General features: G+C 53.7%; 1 protein-coding gene across 3 annotated transcripts in view; it reads right to left on the reverse strand.

The window, feature by feature from the left end:
* Positions 1-13582, reverse strand: part of LOC139374564 (microtubule associated monooxygenase, calponin and LIM domain containing 2b) — a 95917-nt gene that overhangs the window by 42845 nt on the left and 39490 nt on the right. For all 3 annotated transcript variants that reach the window (XM_071115578.1, XM_071115569.1, XM_071115562.1), the window contains exons 9-14: positions 13004-13119; positions 12550-12676; positions 12326-12416; positions 11472-11619; positions 8703-8902; positions 6220-6323 (exon numbers count right to left, since the gene is read on the reverse strand). In XM_071115578.1, coding sequence (XP_070971679.1) covers positions 6220-6323; positions 8703-8902; positions 11472-11619; positions 12326-12416; positions 12550-12676; positions 13004-13119 — 786 coding nt within the window. The remainder of the gene's footprint in view (positions 1-6219; positions 6324-8702; positions 8903-11471; positions 11620-12325; positions 12417-12549; positions 12677-13003; positions 13120-13582) is intronic.

Below are 13582 nucleotides of genomic sequence, written 5' to 3' on the forward strand. Positions count from 1 at the left end.
GGGAGATGGAGCAAGAGGGAGATGGAGCAAGAGGGAGATGGAGCAAGAGGGAGATGGAGCGAGCGATAGAGAGGGAGATGGAGCAAGAGGGAGATGGAGCGAGCGATAGAGAGGGAGATGGAGCGAGCGATAGAGAGGGAGATGGAGCGAGCGATAGAGAGGGAGATGGAGCGAGCGATAGAGAGGGAGATGGAGCGAGCGATAGAGAGGGAGATGGAGCGAGAGGGAGATGGAGCGAGCGAGCGAGAGGGAGATGGAGCGAGAGGGAGATGGAGCGAGAGGGAGATGGAGCGAGCGAGCGAGAGGGAGATGGAGCGAGAGGGAGATGGAGCGAGCGAGCGAGAGGGAGATGGAGCGAGAGGGAGATGGAGCGAGCGAGCGAGAGATGGGAGATGGAGCGAGAGCGAGATGGAGCGAGCGGGAGATGGAGCGAGAGGGAGATGGAGCGAGAGGGAGATGGAGCGAGAGGGAGATGGAGCGAGAGGGAGATGGAGCGAGAGGGAGATGGAGCGAGAGGGAGATGGAGCGAGAGGGAGATGGAGCGAGCGGGAGATGGAGCGAGCGATAGAGAGGGAGATGGAGCGAGAGGGAGATGGAGCGAGAGGGAGATGGAGCGAGAGGGAGATGGAGCGAGAGGGAGATGGAGCGAGAGGGAGATGGAGCGAGAGGGAGATGGAGCGAGAGGGAGATGGAGCGAGAGGGAGATGGAGCGAGAGGGAGATGGGGCGAGAGGGAGATGGGGCGAGAGGGAGATGGGGCGAGAGGGAGATGGAGCGAGCGATAGAGAGGGAGATGGAGCGAGAGGGAGATGGAGCGAGCGAGCGAGATGGAGCGAGAGGGAGATGGAGCGAGAGGGAGATGGAGCGAGAGGGAGATGGAGCGAGAGGGAGATGGAGCGAGAGGGAGATGGAGCGAGAGGGAGATGGAGCGAGAGGGAGATGGAGCGAGAGGGAGATGGAGCGAGAGGGAGATGGAGCGAGAGGGAGATGGAGCGAGAGGGAGATGGAGCGAGAGGGAGATGGAGCGAGAGGGAGATGGAGCGAGAGGGAGATGGAGCGAGAGGGAGATGGAGCGAGCGATAGAGAGGGAGATGGAGCGAGCGATAGAGAGGGAGATGGAGCGAGAGGGAGATGGAGCGAGAGGGAGATGGAGCGAGAGGGAGATGGAGCGAGAGGGAGATGGAGCGAGCGATAGAGAGGGAGATGGAGCAAGAGGGAGATGGAGCGAGAGGGAGGGAGATGGAGCGAGCGGGAGGGAGATGGAGCGAGAGGGAGGGAGATGGAGCGAGAGGGAGGGAGATGGAGCGAGAGGGAGGGAGATGGAGCGAGAGGGAGGGAGATGGAGCGAGCGAAAGGGAGGGAGATGGAGCGAGCGAGAGGGAGGGAGATGGAGCGAGCGAAAGGGAGGGAGATGGAGCGAGCGAAAGGGAGGGAGATGGAGCGAGCGAAAGGGAGGGAGATGGAGCGAGCGAAAGGGAGGGAGATGGAGCGAGCGAAAGGGAGGGAGATGGAGCGAGCGAAAGGGAGGGAGATGGAGCGAGCGAAAGGGAGGGAGATGGAGCGAGCGAAAGGGAGGGAGATGGAGCGAGCGAAAGGGAGGGAGATGGAGCGAGCGAAAGGGAGGGAGATGGAGCGAGCGAAAGGGAGGGAGATGGAGCGAGCGAAAGGGAGGGAGATGGAGCGAGAGGGAGGGAGATGGAGCGAGCGAAAGGGAGGGAGATGGAGCGAGAGGGAGGGAGATGGAGCGAGAGGGAGGGAGATGGAGCGAGAGGGAGGGAGATGGAGCGAGAGGGAGGGAGATGGAGCGAGAGGGAGGGAGATGGAGCGAGAGGGAGGGAGATGGAGCGAGAGGGAGGGAGATGGAGCGAGAGGGAGGGAGATGGAGCGAGAGGGAGGGAGATGGAGCGAGAGGGAGGGAGATGGAGCGAGAGGGAGGGAGATGGAGCGAGAGGGAGGGAGATGGAGCGAGAGGGAGGGAGATGGAGCGAGAGGGAGGGAGATGGAGCGAGAGGGAGGGAGATGGAGCGAGAGGGAGGGAGATGGAGCGAGAGGGAGGGAGATGGAGCGAGAGGGAGGGAGATGGAGCGAGAGGGAGATGGAGCGAGAGGGAGATGGAGCGAGAGGGAGATGGAGCGAGAGGGAGATGGAGCGAGAGGGAGATGGAGCGAGAGGGAGGGAGGTGGAGCGAGCGAGAGGGAGGGAGATGGAGCGAGCGAGAGGGAGGGAGATGGCGAGCGAGCGATAGGGAGATGGAGCGAGCGAGAGGGAGATGGAGCGATAGGGAGATGGAGCGAGCGAGAGGGAGATGGCGAGCGAGCGAGGGAGATGGCGAGCGAGCGAGAGAGATGGCGAGCGAGCGAGAGAGAGATGGCGAGCGAGCGAGAGAGAGATGGCGAGCGAGCGAGAGAGAGATGGCGAGCGAGCGAGAGAGAGATGGCGAGCGAGCGAGAGATGGCGAGCGAGCGATAGGGAGATGGAGCGAGCGAGCGATAGGGAGATGGAGCGAGCGAGCGATAGGGAGATGGGAGATGGAGCGAGCGAGCGATAGGGAGATGGGAGATGGAGCGAGCGAGCGAGAGGGAGGGAGATGGAGCGAGCGAGCGAGAGGGAGGGAGATGGAGCGAGCGAGCGAGAGGGAGGGAGATGGAGCGAGCGAGCGAGAGGGAGGGAGATGGAGCGAGCGAGCGAGAGGGAGGGAGATGGAGCGAGCGAGCGAGAGGGAGGGAGATGGAGCGAGCGAGCGAGAGGGAGGGAGATGGAGCGAGCGAGCGAGAGGGAGGGAGGGAGGGAGATGGAGCGAGCGAGCGAGAGGGAGGGAGGGAGATGGAGCGAGCGAGCGAGAGGGAGGGAGGGAGATAGCGAGCGAGAGGGAGGGAGATGGAGCGAGCGAGCGAGAGGGAGGGAGATGGAGCGAGCGAGCGAGAGGGAGGGAGATGGAGCGAGCGAGCGAGAGGGAGGGAGATGGAGCGAGCGAGAGGGAGGGAGGGAGATGGAGCGAGCGAGAGGGAGGGAGATGGCGAGCGAGCGATAGGGAGATGGAGCGAGCGAGAGGGAGATGGAGCGATAGGGAGATGGAGCGAGCGAGAGGGAGATGGCGAGCGAGCGAGGGAGATGGCGAGCGAGCGAGAGAGAGATGGCGAGCGAGCGAGAGAGAGATGGCGAGCGAGCGAGAGAGAGATGGCGAGCGAGCGAGAGAGAGAGAGATGGCGAGCGAGCGAGAGAGAGATGGCGAGCGAGCGATAGGGAGATGGAGCGAGCGAGCGATAGGGAGATGGAGCGAGCGAGCGATAGGGAGATGGGAGATGGAGCGAGCGAGCGATAGGGAGATGGGAGATGGAGCGAGCGAGCGATAGGGAGATGGGAGATGGAGCGAGCGAGCGAGAGGGAGGGAGATGGAGCGAGCGAGCGAGAGGGAGGGAGATGGAGCGAGCGAGCGAGAGGGAGGGAGATGGAGCGAGCGAGCGAGAGGGAGGGAGATGGAGCGAGCGAGCGAGAGGGAGGGAGGGAGATGGAGCGAGCGAGCGAGAGGGAGGGAGGGAGATGGAGCGAGCGAGCGAGAGGGAGGGAGGGAGATGGAGCGAGCGAGCGAGAGGGAGGGAGGGAGATGGAGCGAGCGAGCGAGCGAGAGGGAGGGAGGGAGATGGAGCGAGCGAGCGAGAGGGAGGGAGATGGAGCGAGCGAGCGAGAGGGAGGGAGATGGAGCGAGCGAGCGAGAGGGAGGGAGATGGAGCGAGCGAGAGAGAGGGAGGGAGATGGAGCGAGCGAGCGAGAGGGAGGGAGATGGAGCGAGCGAGCGAGAGGGAGGGAGATGGAGCGAGCGAGCGAGAGGGAGGGAGATGGAGCGAGCGAGCGAGAGGGAGGGAGATGGAGCGAGCGAGCGAGAGGGAGGGAGATGGAGCGAGCGAGCGAGAGGGAGGGAGATGGAGCGAGCGAGCGAGAGGGAGGGAGATGGAGCGAGCGAGCGAGAGGGAGGGAGATGGAGCGAGCGAGCGAGAGGGAGGGAGATGGAGCGAGCGAGCGAGAGGGAGGGAGATGGAGCGAGCGAGCGAGAGGGAGGGAGATGGAGCGAGCGAGCGAGAGGGAGGGAGATGGAGCGAGCGAGCGAGAGGGAGGGAGATGGAGCGAGCGAGCGAGAGGGAGGGAGATGGAGCGAGCGAGCGAGAGGGAGGGAGATGGAGCGAGCGAGCGAGAGGGAGGGAGATGGAGCGAGCGAGCGAGAGGGAGGGAGATGGAGCGAGCGAGCGAGAGGGAGGGAGATGGAGCGAGCGAGCGAGAGGGAGGGAGATGGAGCGAGCGAGCGAGAGGGAGGGAGATGGAGCGAGCGAGCGAGAGGGAGGGAGATGGAGCGAGCGAGCGAGAGGGAGGGAGATGGAGCGAGCGAGCGAGAGGGAGGGAGATGGAGCGAGCGAGCGAGAGGGAGGGAGATGGAGCGAGCGAGCGAGAGGGAGGGAGATGGAGCGAGCGAGCGAGAGGGAGGGAGATGGAGCGAGCGAGCGAGAGGGAGGGAGATGGAGCGAGCGAGCGAGAGGGAGGGAGATGGAGCGAGCGAGCGAGAGGGAGGGAGATGGAGCGAGCGAGCGAGAGGGAGGGAGATGGAGCGAGCGGGAGGGAGATGGAGCGAGCGAGCGAGAGGGAGGGAGATGGAGCGAGCGAGCGAGAGGGAGGGAGATGGAGCGAGCGAGCGAGAGGGAGGGAGATGGAGCGAGCGAGCGAGAGGGAGGGAGATGGAGCGAGCGAGCGGGAGGGAGATGGAGCGAGCGAGAGGGAGGGAGATGGAGCGAGCGAGAGGGAGGGAGATGGAGCGAGCGAGAGGGAGGGAGATGGAGCGAGCGAGAGGGAGGGAGATGGAGCAAGCGAGAGGGAGGGAGATGGAGCGAGCGAGAGGGAGGGAGATGGAGCGAGCGAGAGGGAGGGAGATGGAGCGAGCGAGAGGGAGGGAGATGGAGCGAGCGAGAGGGAGGGAGATGGAGCGAGCGAGAGGGAGGGAGATGGAGCGAGCGAGAGGGAGGGAGATGGAGCGAGCTAGAGGGAGGGAGATGGAGCGAGCGAGAGGGAGGGAGATGGAGCGAGCGAGAGGGAGGGAGATGGAGCGAGCGAGAGGGAGGGAGATGGAGCGAGCTAGAGGGAGGGAGATGGAACGATAGGGAGGGAGATGGCGAGCGAGCGAGAGGGAGATGGCGAGCGATAGGGAGGGAGATGGAGCGAGCGAGCGATAGGGAGGGAGATGGAGCGAGCGAGCGAGAGGGAGGGAGATGGAGCGAGCGAGCGAGAGGGAGATGGCGAGCGAGAGGGAGATTGCGAGCGAGCGAGAGAGAGGGAGATGGCGAGCGAGCGAGAGAGAGGGAGATGGCGAGCGAGCGAGAGAGAGGGAGATGGCGAGCGAGCGAGAGGGAGACGGCGAGCGAGCGAGAGGGAGATGGCGAGCGAGCGAGAGGGAGATGGCGAGCGAGCGAGAGGGAGATGGCGAGCGAGCGAGAGAGAGATGGCGAGCGAGCGAGAGGGAGATGGCGAGCGAGCGAGAGGGAGATGGCGAGCGAGCGAGAGGGAGATGGCGAGCGAGCGAGCGGGAGATGGCGAGCGAGCGAGAGGGAGATGGCGAGCGAGCGAGCGAGAGGGAGAAGGCGAGCGAGCGAGAGGGAGGGAGATGGCGAGCGAGCGAGAGAGAGGGAGATGGCGAGCGAGCGAGAGAGAGGGAGATGGCGGGCGAGCGAGAGAGAGGGAGATGGCGAGCGAGCGAGAGAGAGGGAGATGGCGAGCGAGCGAGAGAGAGGGAGATGGCGAGCGAGCGAGCGGGAGATGGCGAGCGAGCGAGAGGGAGATGGCAAGCGAGCGAGCGAGAGGGAGATGGCAAGCGAGCGAGCGAGAGGGAGAGAGATGGAGCGAGCGAGCGAGAGGGAGAGAGATGGAGCGAGCGGGCGATGGAGCGAGCGAGAGGGAGGGAGATGGAGTGAGCGGGCGATGGAGCGAGCGAGAGGGAGGGAGATGGAGCGAGCGAGAGGGAGCGAGCGAGAGGGAGATGGAGCGAGCGAGAGGGAGATGGAGCGAGCGAGAGGGAGATGGAGCGAGCGAGAGGGAGATGGAGCGAGCGAGAGGGAGATGGAGCGAGCGAGAGGGAGATGGAGCGAGCGAGAGGGAGATGGAGCGAGCGAGAGGGAGATGGAGCGAGCGAGAGGGAGATGGAGCGAGCGAGAGGGAGATGGAGCGAGCGAGCTCATGTTACCTTTGGGATCCTCTTTCTTGGCTGTGTTTGGTTCATTAAGTTGTACACTGAGTTTGCAGACTCGGACGAATAGTCCTCATTGTTTTCATCCGTTTCTCTTGTACCTGTAACAAATCATAGCAGCGTGTTGTAATGAGCATTTTGATACGTGATATACTATAATAAACATACTGTATTAAACCATCCAAACCAGGTCAAGCCAAATCAAGAGGGTAACCAGATAGAGAAAAGTGAAAATAAAAGCACAAACAAGACTACAGTATCCCCAGTTGGAAACTGGTTCAAGATGATTAATCAAGTGTCAGACTATTGTGAGGGCATTACCAATTAGTTCCCCCCAAATAATCAATTATCTGGCTAAATCATTAGTATTTTTTTGAATGACATGCCATAACGCCTTCTGTATTCTATAAAGGCAGCCATATATCTCAGAGGCATTATTATTACCATGAGCGTGAGGTGACCTGAACTGGGGCCTACATGTACAGTTGAAATCCTAAGTTTTCATACACTGAGGTTGTAGTCATTAAACCTTGTTTTTTTAACCATTCCACACTTTTCTTATTAACAAACGATAGTTTTGGCAAGTCGGTTAGGACACCTACTTTGTGCATGACAAGTAATTTTTCCAACAATTGTTTACAGACCGATTATTTCACTTAATCACAATTCCAGTGGGTCAGAAGTTAACATACACTAAATTGAGTGTGTCTTTAAAATAAAGGTTTAGAAGCTGCTGATAAACTAATTGACATAATTTGAGTCAATTGGAGGTGTACCTGTGGAAGTATTTCAAGGTGTACCTGTGGAAGTATTTAAAGGCCTACCTTCAAACTCAGTGCCTCATTGCTTGACATCCTGGGAAAATCAAATGAAATCAGCCAAGTCCTCAGAAAGTAAATTGTGGACCTCCACAGGTCTGGTTCATCCTTGGGAGCAATTTCCAAAACGCCTGAAGGTACCACATTTATCTGTACAAATAATAGTACACAAGTATAAACAGGAAGGAGACACGTTCTGTCTCCTAGAGATGAACGCACCTTGGTGCAAAAAGTGCAAATCAATCCCAGAACAACAGCAAAGGACCTTGTCAAGATGCTGGAGGAAACAGGTACAAAAGTATCTATATCCACAGTAAAAAACGAGTCCTATATCGACATAACCTGAAAGGCAGCTCAGCAAGGAAGAAGCCACTGCTCAAAACGCAATAAGAAGACAGACTATGGTTTGCAACAGCACATGGTGTCAAAGGTTGTACTTTTTGGAGAAATGTCCTCTGGTCTGATGAAACAAAAATAGTTTTGTTTGGCCATAATGACCATTGTTATGTTTGGAGGAAAAATGGGGAGGCTTGCAAGCCGAAGAACACCATCCCAACCGTGAAGCACGGGGGTGGCAGCATCAGGTTGTGGGGGTGCTTTGGTGAGGGAGGGACTGGTGAACTTCACAAAATAGATGGCATCATGAGGCAGGAAAATGAAGTGGATATATTGATGCAACATCAAGACAGCAGTCAGGAAGTTAAAGCTTGGTCGCAATTGGGTTTTCCAAATGGACATTGACCCCAAGCATGCTTCCAAAGTTGTGGCAAAATGGCTTAAGGACAACAAAGTCAAGGTATTGGAGTGGCCATCAAAGCCCTGACCTCAATCCTATAGAACATTTGTGGGCAGAACTGGAAAAGCGTGTGCGAGCAAGGAGGCCTACAAACCTGACTCAATTACACCAGCTCTGTCAGGAGGAATGGGACAAAATTCACCCAACTTATTGTGGGAAGCTTGTGGAAGGCTACCCAAAAAGTTTGACCCAAGTAAAAAAATGTAAAGGCAATGCTACCAAATACTAATTGAGTGCATGTAAACTTCTGACCCACTGGGAATGTGATGAAAGAAATAAAAGCTGAAATAAATCATTCTCTCTACTATTATTCTGACATTTCAAATTCTTAAAATGAAGTGGTGATATTAACTGACCTAAGACGGGGAATTTTTACTAGGATTAAATGTCAGGAATTGTGAAAAACTGAGTTTAAATGTATTTGGCTAAGGTGTATGTAAACTTCCAACTTCAACTGTATGTGTAACATGCAATCAATCCTATCCTACCATGACAGACGCAAAGTCATAACCGTTCAGTCACACACCATCCTCATTATGTATTGAAGCTTACCTCAATCTAACCTTCAGAATACTGCATGTAACTGAAATATAGCATACCTTAGAAGTAGTAAAACTCCACAGTTATGGAGTAATTTATGGAGCATAGTAGGCATTATAGCAACATTATTTTCCATATGTAGTATGGTAGGTAACATGGGAATATCGGGTACCGTTATGTAACTGTTGTGCATGGAGTTTACATTTCTGACGCTTCAGGAAGTAGACTCTTGAGCAGGGGCCGTGTGTGCAGTAGCTACTTCTGGAAGTGTGTTGTACTGTGGCATCAGATGAGACGTGAGAGAACGACTCAGAACAGCAGCCTACCAGTGATGGATGCAGGTGAGTTGCGGAACATCTCGTAAACCTTAGAGATGTACAGCACCATCATCAGCTTGTCTGGGTCCTGGTCCAGAGCCATCTCCTTCCCCGTGGTCACAGGCTGGATACCAAATTCACGCTCTGCTATGTCAAAGGCCAGCTGGTTGTTCTTGGCTGAGTCCTCCTCATTCAGGGAGTCAAAGTCACTAGGTTGGAGAGAGTGAAAGAAATGAGGCATCAGGTTTACATCCTTAAAGATCTCAATAAAGTTGTTTCCCCAATGAAGTGAGAATGTTGGTTTAATGATGCATTTTATAATCGTTCTGTTTTCCAGAACAGAGCGATGAAAGGGGAACTGAAAAGGTGAGATCTAAGGCCCTTCGCAACAGCCCTAGTAATGTTATGAACATGTTTCCTTTCAATAAAAGGGTTTAATTCAGAACAAACTGTCCAATCACATACACCGGTGACACAGAAAGGAAGGTGGGCGGGATTACCCAATTGGGAGCTAGAGCCAGAGGGATGAGGTCATCACGACTGTACCCCCAGCCCTCTGACTGCATCGACACAGCGTAAGGGATGAGACCCATTTGACACAGCGTAAGGGATGAGACCCATTTGACACAGCGTAAGGGATAATACCCATTTGACACAGAGTAAGGGATGAGACCATTATGACACAGCGTAAGGGATGAGACCCATTTGACACAGCGTAAGGGATGAGACCCATTTGACACAGCGTAAGGGATGAGACCCATTTGACACAGCGTAAGGGATGAGACCCATTTGACACAGCGTAGGGGATAAACCCCATTTGTCATTTAGGTAAACCATTTCAAGGCATGGAGCTCCTCATAAGTGCCGTCAGTATCTAATGCTGTAAGTTTGAATGCTTTATAAACATTTGGAGTGCAATATGATAACCAAATGCTCTTTCCTTTGTGTGGTTTAGGCCATTTCTCTACATAGACAAATCTAGCTGTTTCCTACAAAGTTCAGGACATATAGGACAGTTTGTAACTCGAGTCCCACACATTTAGTTTAACAGAACTTTTGTCAACAGTATAATCAATGTCACTGTTGACATTTAACAGCATAACATGTGACAGAACCAAAGTAAGTGCATGGTCACAGACAAGATGATAATCAGTGTGTGCTTTGATGATGGCGATAAGACCACGACTGTGTGTGTGTGTGTGTATACACTGTACACTGCTCAAAAAAATAAAAGGGAACACTTAAACACAATGTAACTAACTCCAAGTCAATCACACTTCTGTGAAATCAAACTGTCCACTTAGGAAGCAACACTGATTGACAATAAATTTCACATGCTGTTGTGCAAATGGAATAGACAACAGGTGGAATTTATAGGCAATTTGCAAGACACCCCCAATAAAGGAGTGGTTCTGCAGGTGGTGACCACAGACCACTTCCTATGCTTCCTGGCTGATGTTTTGGTCACCTTCGAATGCTGGCGGTGCTTTCACTCTAGTGGTAGCATGAGACGGAGTCTACAACCCACACAGGTAGTGCAGCTCATCCAGGATGGCACATCAATGCGAGCTGTGGCAAGAAGATTTGCTGTGTCTGTCAGCGTAGTGTCCAGAGCATGGAGGCGCTACCAGGAGACAGGCCAGTACATCAGGAGATGTGGAGGAGGCTGTAGGAGGGCAACAACCCAGCAGCAGGACCGCTACCTCCGCCTTTGTGCAAGGAGGAGCAGGAGGAGCACTGCCAGAGCCCTGAAAAATTACCTCCAGCAGGCCACAAATGTGCATGTGTCTGCTCAAACGGTCAAAAACAGACTCCATGAGGGTGGTATGAGGGCCCGCCGTCCACAGGTGGGGGTTGTGCTTACAGCCCAACACCGTGCAGGACGTTTGGCATTTGCCAGAGAACACCAAGATTGGCAAATTCGCCACTAGCGCACTGTGCTCTTCACAGATGAAAGCAGGTTCACACTGAGCACATGTGACAGAGTCTGGAGACGCCGTGGAGAACATTCTGCTGCCTGCAACATCCTCCAGCATGACCGGTTTGGCGGTGAGTCAGTCATGGTGTGGGGTGGCATTTCTTTGGGGGGCCGCACAGCCCTCCATGTGCTCGCCAGAGGTAGCCTGACTGCCATTAGGTACCGAGATGAGATCCCCAGACCCCTTGTGAGACCATATGCTGGTGCGGTTGGCCCTGGGTTCCTCCTAATGCAAGACAATGCTAGACCTTATGTGGCTGGAGTGTGTCAGCAGTTCCTGCAAGAGGAAGGCATTGATGCTATGGACTGGCCCGCCTGTTCCCCAGACCTGAATCCAATTGAGCACATCTGGGACATCATGTCTCGCTCCATCCACCACAGACTGTCCAGGAGTTGGCGGATGCTTTAGTCCAGGTCTGGAAGGAGATCCCTCAGGAGACCATCCGCCACCTCATCAGGAGCATGCCCAGGCGTTGTAGGGAGGTCATACAGGCACATGGAGGCCACACACACTACTGAGCCTCATTTTGACTTGTTTTAAGGACATTACATCAAAGTAGGATCAGCCTGTAGTGTGATATTCCACTTTAATTTTGAGTGTGACTCCAAATCCAGACCTCCACGGGTTGATAAATTTGATTTCCATTGATCATTTTTGTGTGATTTTGTTGTCAGCACATTCAACTATGTAAAGAAAAAAGTATTTAAAAGAATATTTCATTCATTCAGATCTAGGATGTGTTATTTTAGGGTTCCCTTTATTTTTTTTGAGCAGTGTATATACATGTGTCTTCTCTCACATGAGGTCAGGTCGGATGAGGTGTATAAGAGCACAGAGCGCCAGGCCACTCTTCCAGGAGGAGGTGAGGTTGGTGACGTCCACGCCTCTATAACCCAGAGTCTGCTTCTGACACCAGGTGAGGAGGCGGCTTGGCCGGATGTCTGACTCTGGAAGAAGAGGGGTCAACCAATCACAATACATCCTCACCAAATAACAAACCCCACAGAGAAAGATAAACACACCAGGCTACAGTTCATAGACATCACAGTGGTGTAATAAACTCAAAGTTAAGGGAGTATGAGGGAAGGGGAATGTAGGCCAGCACACACTTTTGTTGGGCATGTTTGACCCTATTTAATGTACCAGCCTGTAACTGTGATAATAAAAGAAACAATGGCTGAACTGTCAGCTGAGACAAGTTTATTGGACAACGAGATAGAGTACCAATAGACCGTCACGAGGAGCCATTAAGTCCTAATGACCGATCCTCACGGTCAGCTCCTGCGCCATGTAAATACAATTACATTTGAGTCATTTAGCATACACTCCTATCCAGAACAATTAGCATTTAGTGCCTTGCTCAAGGAAACATCAACAGATTGGTTCGAATCCCCTAGCAGACTGAACAGCGACCTTTCGGTTACTAGCCCAACGCTCTTAACCACTAGGCTACCTGTAGAATGGACGTTCCCATTCAAGTCAATGATCCACGATGGGTGGAACTGCAGACGTAATTGTATTTCTATATCCTGGCTGTGTCTGAGCCTGTGATATGATTAGAGGATGATGCATCAGACATGAGTTAGTCAGAGATGACAGGCCTGAGAAATGACAGGTCTCAGACTGTGGTCAGTCTGTTTCCGCAAGACTCACCCCGTCTGGAGAGACTGACAGATCTATGTGTAGGTCCACAGCATTCCAGAGGATAGGAGTTCTGCTGCCCGTCTATGAACAGGTGACACACCTGAGAGAGAAAGAGCTCGCGTGATGAGTTTCTTTAACATGAAAATGGCAATACATGTCAAGCATGTTAATGTCAACTGTTCTAAATAAAACAACCTGTTTAAAGTGTGAGGTACTCTCCATCTCAGACAGACCTGATGTGGCTTGACACAGCTGGAGTTGAGGTTTGGGTACCGTGTTACCGGGTCAATGGTGTACTGCTCAAAGTTCTTTGAGATGTTCTCTGTCGTTGTTTGGGGTAATAGCCTGTAGAGACTCTCCCTACAAACGTAACAGAAGATGATCATTCATTTTCTGTTAAAAGACAAACAGATGACCTGTTACACTGGGGAACAGTAAACACCACCATTCTGTTTAATAATACAATTAAAACAATCCCCTTAAGGTCCACTAATAGGACAACCAAACATTCACTAACCTGTAACATGGATCTAATCCTAATTTCAATGTAGACACCTGACAGCAATCTTTTCAGTTCCTGAAACCAGTTTCTCATCATTATGGATGAAGCAGTTGAAGCTCATCCCATTAGGTCTGTGTGTGGACTTCCATATTACTTCAGTCACATCCCTCAGCCTACTGTAGTACCTTTCTGCCAGGATCTCCAGGGGGGTCTTGCCCTGCACCCAGCCCCTCACCATCCACACCGTGTCAAAGGCAGCCAGGAAGCCTCGAGCACAGCCAGTCCCCATGGGCCAGAAGGGCTAGAGAAAGAGAACATGTACAGGGTCAATGCATTCAGGAGACACACCAGTAGTTGAGCGACAATAAGCAAACTAGAAATGTTCAGAATCTGCCAATTGGGAATGTGTTGGGAAAAGCATGCTCATCTGATCTACTGGAACCTTCTCAAAGGAAAACAATCCCCAGAAAACCATTCCCACATTTGTTTCTTCAAACAAGTTGAAACAGGATTTAATTGCACATACAACACATCTACTGTTGGCTCGTGACTTGGGGCATTTAGGCAAAGCTTTAAATATCGACTGGCACTAGAGCGAGAAATTAAATGAACAGTGATCTATACCTGCGTCATATTTATTAGGCACCAAACAGAGGAAAAACCTGATGTTGTCCAATAAGAAATGAGTCTTTGTTTTCTGCTACATTTTTCTACAGTGCATCCAAATTAATGCAACCTAGTTGTGTGTATACATTTTACCCATA

This window comes from Oncorhynchus clarkii, chromosome 2 (assembly GCF_045791955.1).
Source record: "Oncorhynchus clarkii lewisi isolate Uvic-CL-2024 chromosome 2, UVic_Ocla_1.0, whole genome shotgun sequence".
Lineage (NCBI taxonomy): Eukaryota > Metazoa > Chordata > Actinopteri > Salmoniformes > Salmonidae > Oncorhynchus > Oncorhynchus clarkii.